The sequence below is a fragment of the Varanus komodoensis genome, unplaced genomic scaffold (genome assembly GCF_004798865.1).
Source record: "Varanus komodoensis strain SLA01 unplaced genomic scaffold, ASM479886v1 scaffold14_1, whole genome shotgun sequence".
Classification (NCBI taxonomy): domain Eukaryota; kingdom Metazoa; phylum Chordata; class Lepidosauria; order Squamata; family Varanidae; genus Varanus; species Varanus komodoensis.
Genome location: NW_025335438.1, coordinates 10,179,056 through 10,197,405, shown reverse-complemented (window position 1 = coordinate 10,197,405; position 18,350 = coordinate 10,179,056). Strand labels below are relative to the sequence as shown.

General features: G+C 38.3%; 1 protein-coding gene across 3 annotated transcripts in view; it reads left to right on the top strand.

Annotated features, from left to right (window-relative positions):
* RDH10 (retinol dehydrogenase 10) overlaps positions 1–16,228 on the top strand; it is a 36,241-nt gene extending 20,013 nt beyond the window's left edge. For all 3 annotated transcript variants that reach the window (XM_044423936.1, XM_044423937.1, XM_044423939.1), the window contains 4 exons: positions 8,573–8,671; positions 10,101–10,246; positions 11,817–11,948; positions 14,973–16,228. In XM_044423936.1, the coding sequence (XP_044279871.1) occupies positions 8,573–8,671; positions 10,101–10,246; positions 11,817–11,948; positions 14,973–15,096 (501 nt within the window). In that variant the 3' untranslated portion in view covers positions 15,097–16,228. The remainder of the gene's footprint in view (positions 1–8,572; positions 8,672–10,100; positions 10,247–11,816; positions 11,949–14,972) is intronic.
* The last annotated feature ends 2,122 nt before the right edge of the window (positions 16,229–18,350 follow it).

The window sequence follows — 18,350 nt, the reverse complement described above, 5'->3', positions numbered from 1 at the left end:
TTTTCCCCTTTCTTTCCCCAAGGTGGCTTGCACAGATCTACACTTCATATTATCCTCATAGCAAGCCTATGAAGTTATGTTGACAGTGAGTGACTGGCTCAAAGTCACCCAGTAAGCTTCATGGCTGAGTGGGGACTAGAACTAGAAACGTAGAAACAGAGCAAGTCAGAAGGGGTCTCCCGGGCCATTTAGTCTGACCCCTGGCTCCAGCCGGCTCCACTCATGACATGCCCACCATGTGCATGTCTAGCCTATCCTTGAACGCACTCACCGATGGGGCCTCAACCATCTCCCATGGAAGCCCATTCCATACCTTCGGGGGTCCTAGCTGTCAGGAAGTACTTCCTGGCATCTGAACTAGTTTTCCCCAGTCCAGTTCTCTGATCGTGATACCATGCTGGCTCTCATATTAGTTCATCCATTTAATGAACATATTGTATATGCAGGAGAACAAAGGATGGACTAACCAACCATCATTGTTAACTCCCCATGTTAGTGCTCAAGAGAAGAAGGCAGGAGTACAGAAACTCCAGCCTGTGGGTCTCCAGCCCTTGAGGTATCCCAAACCTGGTTTAAGACATTGGGGAAAGAGACTTTCTAATCAGCCATTTATTCCTCTTGCACAGAAGAAAGGAGGAAAATACATGGTGGTTAGTCATGAGATGTTTAAAAAATATAATCATATTTATGTTTCAAGGCAATGTATAATCAACTAAAATTAAAATAACTCTGTAAAATAAAGCAACAATAATGCAGCAACACCACCAAACTGCTTTTAAAATGCAGGAAAATAACAAGAGTGCTTTATTCTGCCTGAAAATATGATATGAGAGATAGGCGACTGGATTTTGCTTAAAGCAGCTGCTATTGTGGTGAAGGCAGAAAGAAAGGTTACATTTGGACAGGGCTGCAGATGGAAAGGGATAACCCCTCCCCCCATTAATTAATTCTTATTAAGTGTGGAAGGTAAAACACAAAGAAATTGGTGTATTTTCTCTATGGCAGCCAATAGCGGAGGGGTGGGAGTGTGCAGGAGAGTGGTTTTGCATCAGTGAATTCGTTCATGAGGTGGGGGAGTCAAACTCCTCCCCTGTACCCAAGCCAAATGTCACCACTCAACTTGCAGCAGCTTTTAGCAAAAAAGAATCTCCCAGACTATTAAGTTTTGCCTTAACAGTGTGGTGGCTTGACAGGTATCCTTGGGAGAATGATTCTAGAATTGTAGGATCATCATGAAGAATGCCTTGCTTCAGGCCCCCACAAAATTTTACTTAACATGGTAAAAGACTCCTTTACAGTCTTGCTTTTCAGAATTAAATAATGTTGAACTTCTGGAGAAATGTGAGGCTTCCTTGCTGCAAGTGCAGGAAAGAGATGTTGTGCAGATAATTAGCTGCCCAAGTCCATAGGCACCGGAGGCAGGACACTTTGGGTGGTGCTGAGAACAGGGTGTTTGGCCAGCCATTTAAAATGGGGAAGGAAAACAATACAAAGCAGGCCAGTATCTGCTTATGTGTGTCTTCCTCCTTATTAGGCTCTAGCTTAGCTATGTGCATTCCCCTTCTCTAGCTCTGGATCACACATCTCCAATTGGAGAAAGAAAAGATAGTATCGCTGTTATAACCTATCTGCTTCCACACACCTTGCAGCAATGTTTTGTATCATCCATCAGCTTATTGGCAATCCTGGGACTCCGTAGAAAAAGGCTTTTAAAATGAAGTCCTCATCTAGCCCTTTCGGGGATATGAACAATGTTCCCTACTCAAATATTGGATCTTCTTTTCTATCACGGAACTTGCAGACATCCCATTCTTATAATATGTTGTGGGTTTGGTGTGTGGTGTCTTGCAGCACTCACCAATGAGCCTATCCATGTTGAGATACATTCAGAATCTATACATGTAGTTTCTTATCTCCAACACCCCCTCCCCACTTTTTTAAACAGGAAGTTTTATTTCCTTGGCTATTACAGCATGGATTGCTAACATTCTTGAAACTCTGCATATCACAGCAAAAGCTAGAACAGTATTTCTGGAGATACCTTCCCTTCTCCATTGTGTGAATACTTCCCTCCCCCAGTGTCGGAGCTTATTTCTAAATCTATTGCTCTGCTAATGTTGCTCCCAAACCACTGCCACCATTGTGCTGAACTAGATAGGAGGCTACTAATGCAGAATGGAGCTAGCTGGAGCAAAATGCAAATACTTGGTATAACTAAAGGTACCATTAGACCAGTTTGGCAGAACAGTCCAGAAAATGACAGCTTATGTCAATGATCAAAGGAATATTATTTGCTAAGCAATGAAGTACAAGTGGTCAACCTGTCTCCTGTATTTCTAACTGTAATACATCTTACTCCCCATCAATAATCTCACTAGTACTTTGAGTAAAATTGCTCAAAGCAGATTTGATTTCAGTGTTTCTTTTATAACATTTTCTGGATATTTCATTTATATTATCTTTGTGTAAACTTAGCAATTCCATTTAAATGTGGCTATGCCCTGTCTTTCTTTCTAGGTTCTCAATATATGATGCACATGATTCTGTCCTCCATGCAGAATTTATATTGTCTTCACCACAACTCTGTAAGAGATTAGGCTAAAAGAGTCTGGTCAAATGGCTGTCTGCAACTGACCTTGCTTAAAAGAATTTCAAATCTAAAATTGAATGTGAGGCGGATAATAGAGGAAGAAGAGGGAAGAAGTGTGTGTGTGAGAGTGAGAGAGACAGAGACAGAGACAGACAGAGACAGACTCAGTCAGTTTGGGGCACAGTCAGAGCATAATATGTTCCGTATCATTTGCATTTCACAATTTTTTTGGCTTCATAGATGAGAATTTTGAATGTGGGTAGTACCAGTTGAAGGCTAAAGTGGGACTCCATGTACTTAACATGTCTGTTCCTGCTGATGTTATCTCACATGCGTATCTCCCTTTATTCTTGTCTTTCACCAAAGCTGAAGTATTCCAGATTCTTTTAAAAAAAAACTCAGTGTAGAGTAAATACACATTTTAAAGCTGATTTGTAGTAAATGTTTTCTGTTTATGGAAAAAAGTTGGACTTCCCTGACACACACTTTGGCATTTTTTTGGCACAGTATACTGAGTCCTGCCTATCCTAGAGTCATCAAGAGTAACTACTATGTGCATATCAAGGGAATTCCTTTTATGGCTGTCAAACCAGTTGAACTAGTTCCTTTGTGCTGTCTGCATGGTGCAAAGTAGCTGGTTAACACTCTTCCCTATTGCTTCTTTAAGGTATTGCTGTTCCTAAATGCTCTGCTTTAACATTTATTTTTGAAAGCTGGGGTGTGTGTGTCTGTGTTGCCCTGGTTTTGTATATATTTCCATGCTCTCTGTTTCAAAAATTTGTTTCTTCATATGTTGTACTGTGTCCAACATATTTTAAGGGAAGATAAGCAATTATACATTATCTTTTCTCATTCTTGTACTTTAAATTATAAAACTGTTCAACTTCTTCCAATTACAGTTTTGAGAAGAGAATTCTTCATGCCCTGCAAACCATCTAAATGGCTGATTTTGGCTGTCTAACTGCGGTGCTCTGGATGGGAAGATAGCTAAGGCTTCATTGGGATACCTCATATCTTGGCAGCACCATTGTCCTCCCTTCCCTGCCCCACAAAATGTTCCTTAAATTTCAAGGATGCCCCTTGATGTGCTCTAAGCACAGAGTCTCAACTCTGACATTGGAACTGGGACACATAAAAATCACATGACCTATTAGATGCAGTCTAGGGGCCATAGGATAATTCTGTAACACTACAAATGACAAGCCATTAATTATTTGGTGGCTCAAACCTGTTTTTAAAAAGTCATTGCAGCTTTCCTTTTTCAGGAAATGTAGGACAGATAGCTACTGTTGAAGTGCAACTTTCATTGCAGTATCTTGTATACCCCATGACATATGGAAAATCTTAAGGTTTTTGTAATATCATGTCTGTAGTCTTCAAGATAATTTATGTTAAATAGGATGAAATTGCCTACAAATCACCTAGAATGCTGACATGTCTTGTAATTAAGATAGGTTTAAAAAAAAAAAAAAACACTTTAATTCCCAGCTTGCCTCTGAATCCAGATTGGTGTTGCTCTTTATAAATTAATTTCCATTTTCTTACAAATTAGGGCCAACACATGAATTGGAAACCAGTAGTGTGGTTGGGGGTATGGTGAGTTGTACTCTTCTGACTGCAACCTAAGAAAGCATTTCTGGAGGAGAAAATCTCCTTGCTCTAGAATGTCAAAGAACTTTTTTTAATTTAATGGACACATATTTATCCATCCCTCAGGGAGATAGTTGAAACCTACATGGATGGTATGGTCTAGGAAAGATGGCACCATGATTATTTTATTCCATAAGTGCATTTATTGTTGCTACTCAATCTGACTTAACTAAAACTTCTCTCAGAGCTGAATAGAGTAGGCAAACTTAGCTGTCAAGATCAAAACATTGATGCTAAACTCTTATAACTCTGTTCAATCAACTCTGCAGGATGTTGATTGCAGAACTTCATCTTAGCCTATTAAGATTAAAGGGCATTCAGCTGTAATGCATACTTTATACATCCAAATGATGTTATGATTGGAGGAAGAGTACTATATAGCCATTTCTAGACTCCCTCAGTCTAGCTTGATAAACACATTATCCACTTTCATTGAAGAATTATAAGTTCTAGACTGAATATGAATATGTGGAAAAGGTTGTAGCTGAGTGGATCTGCAAAGTGAATTTTTATTGACTTATGTAACAGAGCCCTTTCTAGTTGGGCTGCATCCACTGGTGTCATTCTTCTAGCACCAATACTATTGCGCTGGCAGAAACTATGCTCCAAGCTATGTGCAAGTGAGAATCCAACTCAGCTTCTATTTGCACAGTCATTTTCAGATCATAGTCTTACAAAGAATTCAGCTAGCATTTGTGCAATGGGAAAAAGCAGCAGAGTTCCTTAAGGACATCTTTCTAGCTTGAAGGGATGGAAGAAAAAAACAAGCCAACCAAGTTAATTCTGTAGCAATATTCATCTTTCTGATAATCATCAGTAGAGGCAAGAATGGGTAGAGGGAACCTGTTAATCTTGTCATTTCCCAGTTGTCCAGTGAAACATCCTCTTTTGTGTAGTGTTCAGAGGTCTGAGTCATTTAGCACCTGCAAGGAAAAATGCAGAACACAACCATGAGAAAACGGTTAAAGCAAAACTGTTCTGACAGCACAGATTAGAAAATGCAGAGAAGCAGTAAGAATGGCACTGAATCAGTTGTAGTCTTATTGTACAAATAATGAAGCTAAAATTCTTCAGGTCATCAGTTACACAATGAACAGTGAATGGTTAAGTTAAAGGAAATTCACTTGAAGGCTGGCTTTCAGAACTTCAGGCTTTTTGTAATCCACCGGTATTGGTCTGAATATGGGGGCTTTCATTGTGCAGAACTGATATGTGACAATTTAAAATTGATTCCTAGCTATGGTGTACAGGTGGAGCCAATCTGGCAGAAATACAATTCTAGCACATTGTCACTTCTGGGAAATACATGGCAGCTGTAAAGTGACTGCTGTAAAGTAATTATGGATGTCCTAATCTTCAAATGAGTTTCTGCAGGTGGAATCTGCGAAAAGTCCATGGAGACTTATCCAGGTGTTTCAGGATGTTCATTAGAGGAAAAGTGAATATACCTATGATTAATAATACTAAGCTTCCAAACTGTTTCTGTAGCCTTGAGGATCATAATATATGATACTATTACCTTAAGACCACCTCCTGGAACATTTCTAGCAGAAAGATCCTTCCTTCACATGGCTAAAAACTGGATGGGTACTGATGCAGGCCTGCTGATATTGCTAGTTAGTTTTTATATACTGATTTATTAAAACATTTGTGTATCTAATGAGCTTCTCTTCACAATTTTTTCTGATCTGAAGGGGATATTACTAAGATAAACAGGGCAGGGATAAGCAACATGAGGCTCAGTGGCCCAAAGGCCTTCCATAGCCTATGAGCATAAGGTCTTGTGCTATATCTTAGCCATTTTTCTCAAGTGCTTTAACCCTCTCTCTTCTAATGCAACCCTAACCCTTGTTATGCATTGCAGCTGCTCAGTGCTATTCAGTGACATGGGGAAAAGAAAAGGCGCAGCTGGGGTTTGTTAAGCATGGCTTCATGTCCTACTTTATAGAGAACAGTTCTCTGTCTGAAAGGCCTGGTCAGTTAAGTCAGCATAAAGGGAGGGAACCATAAGAAGAAAAAGCAGAGATCATGAAATTGCTTGTCATGATTTAACACCTAGATATCAGACTGAGCAGGCAACCAGGTCAACAGATCAGACCTCCCTGTGATGAAGTGAGATACATTAAATTATAATAGTAACTTCTATACATATATTCTCTGTACATATTGCATTGGATTGCAGTTATGGACTGCCTTTTTTCCTCTTGCATGGAACCCAAGACAGCTTACATATACCTCCTCTACTTCATTTTGCCCTCACAACAACAACCATGTGAAGTAGGATAGGCCAAGAGTAAGTGTCTGGCCCAAGGTCACCCAATGATTTCATGGATGAGTTTTTCCAGGTCCCCAGTTCATCAGTGTAACCATCATGCTACAGTGGTTATACTTTGTGGTCTCTGTGCATCACACATATGAGGGATGAGCTAACTAGTGGGAACTAGAACCCTTTCAGGTCCCCATTCTTGCATTCTTAACCATAACACCACACTGATTCTGCTGAAATTTCTTCTATGCATATTAACTTGCAAGCAAATCTGTTTTCCCTTTTGTCTTCTATTTGTTAGTGTCACCTTTCTCTCCCTCTGGTCTCTCCGTGAATTTAAGTTGCATCCTCTAGCACTTACTTGCTTTTCCAAACAGTTAGCTGTTAAATGATCAAATTTATCAAACACAGAACATCTGAGTCTATGACATCTACACAAGACAGTCAAGCTGCCAAGGGTCTTACAAAACTAGCTCATGGAGCCAACTGGCAGAGGAAATAGTCAATGTAATACAAGCAGCAATTCAATGTATTTCATATGTGTAAAGAAATTACTCTTGCCAAACTGTGAAGATCTTGGATGCAAAGTTGCTTTTATATAAATACTACTGTTAAACCAAGGTTTTAATTAATATGTGTAGGATTGCAGCCTCACATTAGGATTTTTCATCTGGAAAAGATGGGAATTAGCAAGGTGACATTTAATGAAGCATGATATGAAATATGGAATATAGATTCTTGGGATGTCTCTTAATCCTTTTATAATGGGAAAAATCTGGCAGGAGGTACAAATTAAATACTTGAGTTCTGATTCTAATAGTTTTGCCCAGACTTAGTAACATGTGAGAGCAAATACATGGATATCAGTGGGACGAGTTGCTCTTTAAACTGTTACTACAATTAGTTATGGTTTTCTGGCCAGCGGCCTGAAAAATATCTGTTCAACCACATGGGTTACCATTAGATGAGTTCCTGGTGCTAGAATTCCCGGTGCTATTCAGACTTGAGGATGATTTGATGGAATGGAAATCTACTCATTGGTGGGATTCTGCACTTAAGAGACCCCAGTATATGTTGTGTGGTGGCTAATTGAGAATATTATTAATAATACATTAGTGTTTGTGGTCCTTTGAAAGATTGTGTGGCATGTGCAAATGTGCACTTGGATTAATGGCTGGCGGCACATGGCCAGTAAAGAGGTGCAGAGAATAGCATTTGTAGTAATGCAGCATTCCTGCACCTCCGCCACTCCTTTTTCTTAATCTCATCTTTCCTGTCAACAACTCTGTGGGATGGGGTAGGCAGTCTGAAATGGTATATATTGAGAAGGCAAAATCCTATGCATGTTAGACAGAACAAAAGACCTACAACTCCCAGCATGCCCCAAAGGTTCTAGGACTTTCTCTGTCTAAACATGCATAGGTTTGTGCTGTAAAGAACTTCAGTTTGTTAGATCATGAGAGCTGAGAGTTCATCATTATAGTGTATATTGCAGTTAGATTTTAAACTGCCAATAGCTGTAAGATTGATTCAAGAGATAGATGGCTTGAGAAGAGCTCCATTTTTAAAAACAGAACGTTCTGAAAAATCATTTTTATAAGCAGCAGATGCTATAAAGTGGAACTGGATAGTTTGAATCTGAAAAAAGCTGAGTGCAGTCCTGGTCATGGTGTGGGCCTTTTCTCCGTCTCAATATGCCCAGGATTGCGCGCATAGTCAATGGTGAGTTTTCTGGCCAAGTAAAGATTTGAACCCAAATGTTCCAGCTTGATGTCTGGCTTTCTAACAGCTATATTGGCTATCAAATAAAGATCAATAGATAAAGTAAATATAGTAGCAGAAGTTGCTAAATGACCTTTGTTTCCTGTCGCAGTAGTTTAACTTAAATGGAATGTTTGTACTTAAGCAATTCTTCATGGAAATTTCTATTAAAATTATGCAACTAGGGCTTTAAATCTCGTTGCTATTCTGATTACATATACGTATTCCTCTATGGTCTTGCATTTTAGCTGACAGAGAAATAACACTCTAACACGTAAGTAACTTATGACTGTGTTCTTTTGTAGACCACGAAAGCATTCCTTCCAAAAATGCTGGAACTGAATCATGGACATATTGTTACTGTTGCAAGCTCCCTCGGCCTATTTAGTACTGCAGGAGTGGAGGTTTGTTAGACTTCTTAAAAATATTATTGTCTTCCAAAGAAATTCATGTCACTGCCAAACTTACTACACAAATTTACAATGCAAGTATACTGTATTGAGTGAAATTTTTGATGGGAGCTCACACCTTAGGAGCAACAAAACTATTTTCTGTTGAAAATCAAGGTATAAATGAGTTAAATTATAAGTAGCAATATAACAACCAGCCACAATTATTTTCTTTCTAAAAATGGTTAAAGCAAAAGCATCACTACTGAGAGAATGAGAATAATGTGTTATAAGATTTTATATACATATCTCTGACAGGTAATTAAATGTACTAGAGGCAGAGGCAGGCTGTTTGACTAAGCTTACCACAGCTTGACGTGACTTGTCCATTTTCCCCTGCAAGTACCTCTTTCCCTCTTTCTTACCAGTAAATGAAACATCTGATGTCAGAAGGATGCAAAGCATGCACTTCTGTGTGTTCTATATTATACTGTGATCCCAGAATAGCTGGCATTTCCTCTTGTGTTACGAGAGAAGTAAGGTTCATTCATCAATAATGCATTTTCACTCATCACTAGATAATGCTAAAATTGCAGACAGCAAGAGATGATTTCAGTTAATTCTCAAAATAATGGATGAAATAATGGCCAAGTCAGACAGCTTATTAAGACAAGATATATATGAGTCTTGTGTCTTCATGCTGCTTCTCATACTGCCTCTTTCAGCCTCCCTTCTTAGCACACTTTCCTTGAGGACTTCCTGGGTCTTGATTAAACCATCCTTTGCTACTGAATCTGAAATAGTAAAGGATGGTTATAAAACCAGAACCCTAAACCAAGTTTAGCTCTGGTTTAAGTTTCTTGTTTGTTCAAAACTAGGCCACAGTGTACAGATGCAACAAGCATATCTGTTAATTACAGTAACGATAATTATAGAATAAAAACAACTATGAAACATTTCGAGAAGGGTGGACAACCCATTTTCTGTCAATGGGCACATTCCTTCATGTGTAAGATCTGCATGTCAGCGATAGGACAGACCGCAGTCCAAAAGCATGGTTTACTCCTTCTTCTCTCCCTCCTTACTTCCCATGCAGCAGACTCTCAGGGGAAGAGCCACATAAAATTAGGATTAGGACCAAAGGTTGCTCATCCTTGCTTTGAGTAAGAGGTAGAAAATAGTGATTCGGCTTCAGATTTAGTTGTTTTCTTAATTATCTGAGGCAGGAATCTATTATTCATTTCAAGATACAATCCACAGAAGCAGAATTCTGGCTGGATTGACTATCTATTACTTTGTGTTACCACTTGAAATACAGAAATATTTCTATATAAAGACAGACTGAAACAATGTTTTGCTTTCATTGAGGGATGTAGCTGAATGGTTCACTTCTTAATTTTGTTATATGTTTTTTTCATGCTCACTTCTTGTGTTACCAATCTAGGATTATTGTGCCAGTAAATTTGGAGCTGTGGGTTTCCATGAATCTCTGAGCCATGAACTGAAAGCAGCTGAAAAGGATGGCATTAAAACAACGTTGGTCTGTCCTTACCTTGTAGACACAGGAATGTTCAGAGGTTGCAGAATTAGGTAAGTAGGCCATCTAGAGTTTTCTCCCCTCTTCAGTCTTAACTAGAAAAAGATGATACAACTATATCAAATACTGTTGAAACAGCATGTTTTTGGTTTATTGCAATAGGAGGTTTGCCATGTTAGAAACATAATCATATATTTTTTAAAAAAATCATAACCTTGTTTATTTAATGGGGAAACAAATACAGGTAGTGCCTGGGTTACAAATGTCCAGGTTATGAACAATCCATGGAGAGGTAAAACATATACATACACTAAGACAAACTTTTGGCTTACTCATCCAATTCCACTTACATACAAATTCAACTTAAGGACATTGTCAGGAATGGAACTTGTCTATAACCTGGGGGCTACCTATATTTTATTTATTTATTTATTTATTTATTTATTTAAACATTTTTAGCATCGGGGCGGCTTACAACAATAAGTTAAAATAATTATAATATAAATCAAGAATATAAACATTAAATTAAAAATACAAAAATACGGTATAAAATAAGCTGCCCTATCTTTAAAGTCAAGTTGCAAAAATAGCTTGTATTGGTTAATGTCAAATACATAATTCCTCTTGAACGCAGTGGAAGAGTTAAGCACATACATCTATTTATTAGTTATATTTCTATGCTGTCTTTTTGAAGCCAACCAGAAAGTTTACAGAGATAGCAGCAAATTTAAAAAACGTAATTAGATTAAAATACAGGAAAACATTAAAAAAAGTTCTAAAAGCCCTAACAAGCATTTAAACAATCAAGTTAAAAAAACTCATTCTATAAGGGTCTCTTTAGTTAAAACAACATTGCAGCATTCAAGTGCTTGGGAGCAGATGCCCTCAAATTCCATGAGATGCTGCAGGTCTCAGTTTGTCTAGTTGTTTCTAAAACTGAGATTCTGACTCTTCAGAACTTTTACAGGAAACACATTAGAATGTAAACTTGCAATAGTGAAAACTTTTTAAATTTCTGTTTCACTTCTTCCGTATTTACAGTCAGGCACACATCCAGCCTTTTAACCTAAGCAGTTATTTTAGCATCTGTCTTGACCTTCCCAAATACAGAGAGACTGGGAACAGTCAGAACTCCAAAGGGGACTTTCCAAAGTTTGAGAACACAGAAAAAAAGCCTTTCCTGGATGCCTGGTCAGTGGGCCTATGCAAGTGAGGGTTTCTTCACACTGATCTTAATTAACTGAACAGGTGTATACAAAATAGGACAAGAACTGCATCATTTAAACCTTTGAAGTTTGAGACCAGAATCTTGAATTTAACCTAGAAAGTAGCTGGTAATCAATGTAGATCTGTCAGTGTTAGGATGATGTGTACCAGTTAGTAGCCTAACCGCTGCATATTGCATGGATGGAAGGTTTCGAAAGTCCTTCCTGGGTAGCCCTGTGTGTACAGCACATTGCAGTAGTCTCACCCTGATAATAACCAAGGCAGGGACAACTGTTACCAGATCTCTCCCTTTGGAATCAATGGGTCGAAAATGCTTTTAACTGTAGTGGTATCTTGTATCTACATGTACTTTTCTGTGAGTGTATTTCTAAAATGAGTTTGATGTACTTTTTTCAGAAAAGAAATTGAGCCATTCCTTCCACCTCTGAAACCAGATTACTGTGTAAAACAAGCTATGCGAGCTATACTTACAGACCAGCCAATGATTTGCACACCTCGCCTGATGTATATGGTCACTTTCATGAAAAGGTACTTATCAGGAAATACTGAGTTACAGTACTTAAACTGTGCAGCTCTCTCAGAGAAATGGGTAGACTGAATTTGGAGCACTTAACACTGAGACAGCTGTGTGAGTGTCATGAATCTGGACACTCCCAAGTTATTTAGAAGTACCTGTTGATATAAACAAATTGATAGCACAGGAGAGGCTATATAATCAGAACTTACATAGAAGGGGGGAACTTATTTAAAGAATGTCTCCATCCAGTGCACAACTGGATTCATGTCAGGATCTGTGTTACAAGCAGGGCTAGGATTCAAGAGATATTGGTGCTATAAGAGCACACGTAACAACATGGCCTAAACTGGTACAAGGCTTTTTTATTTCTGTCCATTTAGCCTAGTATTGTCTATTTCAGTCAGTAGCACCTCTTCTGGGTATCAGGCACAGGTATTTTTCATCAGCTGCCACATATTTATATCTATTGCTGACAAGCAATGAACCTGGGACTAAAACCTAAATCTGAATGAAAAGTATGTGTTTAATGATCACGCTATGCCTTGCACAACTCTCAAGCAGCATTTCCATAGAAACATCACTGTAGCAAAGTTTTGCTGTGTGAACAGAAACTGTTTCTTGTATTCACATGTTTCTTTCTTTGGAGAAACAAAGGAAGCATGATAGTCTGCATTGGTAGGATATATCTAAAATGGCAGGATAGTCCCAGCAAGAGCTGTTTGTTAGAAACAAAGAAGTTGGAAGCAGTATACACATTTGAAAGATTTCTAAACCAGGGACTTCCCATGCTGTAGACTGAAGCACAGAGTAATTTGCATCCAGAAGTTAGTGTGCTGTTAAAACATATTCACAGAAGTACCCTTCTGATTAAAATAATAATTTACTGATCAAATAGCTCATGCATGAAGTCATGTTGTATGATTAGAGTAGAAGAAACTCCTGTACCCCAATCCCGCAGAAATGAAGTCATTTCTGGTCCTAAATAAAGAAATTATTCATCTGGGTTTTTCAGGGGAAGGAGGGAGGGATTTCTTTATCCATTCATTTTCTGCATCCTAATTCTGTTCATGACAAAATACAAAAGTTTAAATCTTTTGACCTGGTAGTGGGGAGAAGAGGTTATTTTAAAAACAGCTACAGACCCCAGTTCTTCAAAAACAGAATAAAACTTTAATATTCATCCATATATGAAGAATAAGTGCATCAGATCCATAAGGTGTATGCCATAAGACACTATCAGCCTCCCTCAGCCTTGGCAGTTTTTGTGTGTCCAAAATTTTATAGTTCATGGAATCCCAGATGGCACCCATATTTAATAAATGGTCCCTTTTAAATATTTCACCCCTCCCATTCCTGTCCAGCTGCTAAGTTCTCATCATGTGGAATCCACAGTTAGGAATGGGGTGGGGAGCAAATATGCAATCTTAATTTGGGATATAATTTGGAGTTAATCAGTACTTCTTGCACTGTAGCATCGAATCTTGAACATTCCTCTACCCTGTGTCTTACCTTTTGATGATACGCATAACTTAATTTAATTGGCACAAGCTTCTGTGAAATTAAGCTAGTGGAGGTGATAGCAGCTGCATCCATTACTTCGGTATGACAGGGTCAGCTTTGACTGAAAATTCCACTGCCCAATGACCTTCCCCCTACCTTTGATGTCTTGGTATGCAGAAGCAGACACATTTTAGAGTTCATATGCACTCCCTGCATGAAATGTGGGTTGGCTAGGACTGAGAGCATTCTTGCTTTTCAACAGATGTTATAGATTCATAGAGGATAAGACTGATTGGGTACTAGTCATGATGGATATATATTACTTCCAGTACTGGGGCAATATGCTGCAGTTCAGTAGTTGATGGGGAACATGAACAGGAGGTTTCTGTAACAACTCATGTCATTTGCATGACCTTCCTGCAGGCAGCTGATCAGCCACAGTGTGAATAAAATGGCAGACTAAAGCGATTGTTCGTGTGACTGAGCATGGCTCTTCATAATTATGTTCAAATCTTTTGATGCTTCAGACTTAAAAACCTCTAAAACCGAGCAGCTATGGAAACAGGAGGTTTATTATACATTGGTTTTAAACCTGATAGTGATCAGCTTGAATAGTTAACGTTATTTTGTAATTATGTGGCATCAATGCCCTAGAAGTTTAGAAAGGTCTGGAGTGGGGGATAAGTAAGAGTAGATCTTACTAGAAGGGTTTCAGAACGGCAGTGCAGCACTCAAGTGCTTGGGAGCACATGCCCCCAAGTTCCGTGAGATGTTGTAGGTCTCCATTTGTCTAGTTCCCTCTAAAGCTGAGGTCTGACTCTTCAGAACATTTGTGGGGGACATGGTAGAATGTAAACTTCCTGTAGTGAAAATGTTCCTCATTTCCGTTCCACAACTTAAATATTTACTGACATACATGCATTCAGCTTTTTAACTGAAACAGTTATCTTTACTTGACTTTGTTTACTTGTGGAAGAGAAATTGCCACTTCAAAAGTAAATAAGCTGAAAATATGAGTTTCCATGACTACTTTGTTGCTTTGTTTTCTTTACTGCACCTGCAAAGAGGATAGTAACTGTAGGCCAAGGGTGAGGAAAGAGCCTCTTTTCCCTCTTTTTCCCTCTTCCAGCCTGGGGAAAGAGACCAGTTTCAGAGAAGTGTTCAGGGGCAACATTCCAGTGATGGGCAGGACCAAAGGCAAATGTGGTGCCAAACATCCCAACGTATTTTACTTAAAGTTGTCATTGCCAGTAACTAAGATGGAGGAGATTCAGTTCAATATATTAGAAAACAAGATTGAGGATAGACTGAGCAAAAGGGAAATCACCAGTTAATGGTTGGGGAAAAGATGGTGGAACATGGTAGAGTATGACCCTATGGCAGAATCCTAGCAGGGCTGGATTAGGATACCACCTCTGCTGTAGGCTGTAGTTCAACATTTGTTTTTGTAAAACGGAATCCTCTTTACTTTATCAACCATCTAATGTAAATTAAAGCCATCTAAAGTAATAGTTCTTAATGTCTTTCTCTTTTAGCATCCTGCCTTTTGAAGCAGTTGTGTGCATGTATCGGTTTTTGGGAGCAGATAAGTGTATGTATCCTTTCATTGCTCAACGAAAGCAAGCCACAAATAACAATGAAGCAAAAAATGGAATTTAACATTTTTCAAAGGACTGGTGTTTGCAGCTGAATTATGGTCAAAACTGAATGACTAAATTGTGAAATGCACTTGCGTTTAGCAAATGCAACTGTTAACATTGTACTGTGGCATTCTCTTGGATCCTATACCTGTATAGTGAAAAGAAAATCAATGTTTTTTCATACTGTATATAAAGTTATTAGAATTCTTGGAAACTATGACAGACAAAGCAAATGTATACATGTAGTGCTCACCCTTGTCTTTTTGAAACTTACTAAATGTACAGTAACATTTGCTACTCCTTTGGGGTTTTTTGTAGAGATAAACTATGTAAAGGTTGTTGTTTTTCCTGAGATGGTCATTCAACTAGAAGATACAATTGTTTCTGAATTCTTAATTTTCTTGTGATATTTTCTGTGTAATCATTTTATACAAATATGACCTAACAGGGCTGTGTTTGAGGGATTCTCTCAGCCTATGTGGAGCAGATAAATTTTAATGAAATTCTCCTGTGTAACAACTTCATATATTGAATCATAAATATTTCTTAATTCACCAAGAAAGTGTATGCTTTTAGGAAGTTTTCAGAATGGAGTTATATGGGATACATCTTGACCACAGCCCCTAGCCCTTTTAAAATTAACAGTTTTTAAAAGCCAGCCTTTGCATTTGGATGGGAAAGATGTACCTACATTATTATTGCAGTCTTTCTACATTTTAAGATAAAAATATTTCCCCCTTCATCATCGTCTATTACTGTGAGATAAGATAGATAAAAAAAATGTAAATCTTCGTTCTCATTCTAAGAAATGTGAGGAAAAATAATGCGGAATGCAACTTGAACATCGGAGTATGGAAAACAGTGTAAACACTTCTTTTTCTACCAAAAAAGTGGTGGGGGGGGGGGATTTGCAATGTAGAACAGAAAAGAAATTTTTTTACATTTTTTGTAAGAACAATTTTGTGCCTTGAATTTGGTAATCTGTATTAGTGGAATATTGTAAAGGTGAATTGCTACCTCTGTATCTAAATGTATACCATCCACTTGTAAATTTACTATAAAAATGAATCCTGTGGTGACTTTTTTAGAATGTCATGTTAAATAGTGACCAATTTTTGTGGTTATTAAAGTGAGCCACCTTGTTCTTTAAACCATGAATTGCACGTGTTTTAAATGATGCCAATAGTATTTAGGGGCTAAGCAGGACTGCCAAGGGGGATCTTTTAGGGGACATTTATTCATAGGGTCACCATAAGTCAGAACAACTTGGCAGCATATTAGAACAACAGCGAATACCTAAAATTTAGCTGGGTGATATTAGGCAGAAAATCTGGAGTCAAAGGTTTATCACTCCATGGCAAAACAATATCCAATGTCTGCTTTAACAAAGGAAGGTCATGGTGACTCAAATGACTGCTCTCAGCAGTCATTTTGAAATTGAAAAGGATTGGAAATGGGGATAAATTTCAAGCTTTTAGAATGGGAAAAACCTGCACAAAAGCAACAAAATCACTAAATAATTGATGGCTGGGGAAATGGAGTTGTGGGACCACTAGAAGAAGCCCAGAGGGCTAGATTGGGATTCCAAGAGGGCCAAATTGGTTCCCTTGGCCTGAGACTATCCCGCCCTGCCAAATACAATTGCATTTGTGGGAAGTGTTGGATAAACTACAAACAGCACTGTTAGCTTGTACAATGAGAATAGTAACACAACATTCAGTTTTAGGAGCAATGCATGCTAGTTAGAGGCAGTTTGACTAAAAAGAAGTTCCAAATCAGCTTACTTTTTTTTTAGTCCTTTCATACACATTGTTAGAGAAGGCTAACTAACACAGTTTAGTGCAAGCACCTTCTAAAGCTTGGTGTATGCAAAAGAAAAAATATTACCCATGGTTACTTGCTTTTATCCTGGAGGAGGCCCACCTTGTTTACTTCTTGGTTACGAAGAGAGACTAAGCAAAAGGAAGAGGAAAAAGGAAGTGAACCAAGTCACAGGACGCTTAGAGGATGAGCTTGATATTCTCTGTCATCCCCTAGTGCCTAGAAACATGAGGCATTATTTCTCTTATTCAACAAGAAGGACCATTGCTCATTGATAGGGTGCAGGTGATTTGCTTTGGCTTCAGTCTCCAGATGAGGTTCAGAAAGGATACTGTCTGAAACCCTACCAGTGTAGAATATTGTGCTAGGTTGGCCAATTGTCTACCTGCTAACTGCAAGTTGCTTTATTTCTATGAATGGTAGCCAGTCTGTTACAAATTCCTCTGCTTTAATAGCAAGCAATATTACAGATCAAGTACAATGTAAAGTCCAATGCATCTGTATTGAGAAGTCAGTCCTACTGAGTTCAGTGAGGTTTATTCCCAAGTAAATGTGCATAGTGTTCCTTCCTCAGGCTGCATATTAATCTGTAAAGTGGCACCTATTCCCATGCCTCTGTAAAATGGGAATTAGGACTTGATTTGAAGTAACAGAACTTAGTGACTGGGAAGGGTACTTTTCCTATTACAGAAGCCAGTTGCATAAAATATAATAATAAACATTGAATATGCAGTGTTTCAGAGACAGTGAAAGTAGATATGTAAATATCTGCTACAACTAACATACTTCAAAATTAAATGTATTGGTGATATCTTTTCTTGGTAATTGTTTGGCCCATTCTTTTTATCCAGTTTTGAAAACTACCAAAGATACATCTACTAATTTATGAACTTGCAAACACCCAATAGGCAGTTTCCTGAAAAGAGAAAGAAGAGGGTAGAAGAACTGCACTGTAAATTAGGCCTATTCAGTTCTTTTAACCCTTTGGAAAACCAGATATGGAAAGTGTGTCTGGGGATAAAAGAAAACAAATGCCATTAATCAATAAAAGGACATAGTCAAATGTTTCAGCACTTTTGAAAAATGCATACCATAATATAAAATTGTTGCCACATTTTACAGTTATCATGTTTATACTTGGATAGTGCCAGCACGAGGTGGTAAATTACCTGAAAGCACCTGTAAACCCACTGAGTAACTTTCTCAAACCCCTTGATTGGAGGTGCAGCGTGAGGCAGGGAAATCTCATGAGCCAAACGCATGTGGCACTTAAACAAAGATTACTGTGTTGCCCGAGTATTCTGTATTTGGAACTGGAGTCAAAGTATGTGGTTGTGGGTATACTAAAATTCTGTCTAAAGACAGGAACATTACCACAAATTGGTATAATTTCAGACTTGATGGCTAAGTTAACAATGGGACTACTTTAATCACCACATCTTCCCCCAATGA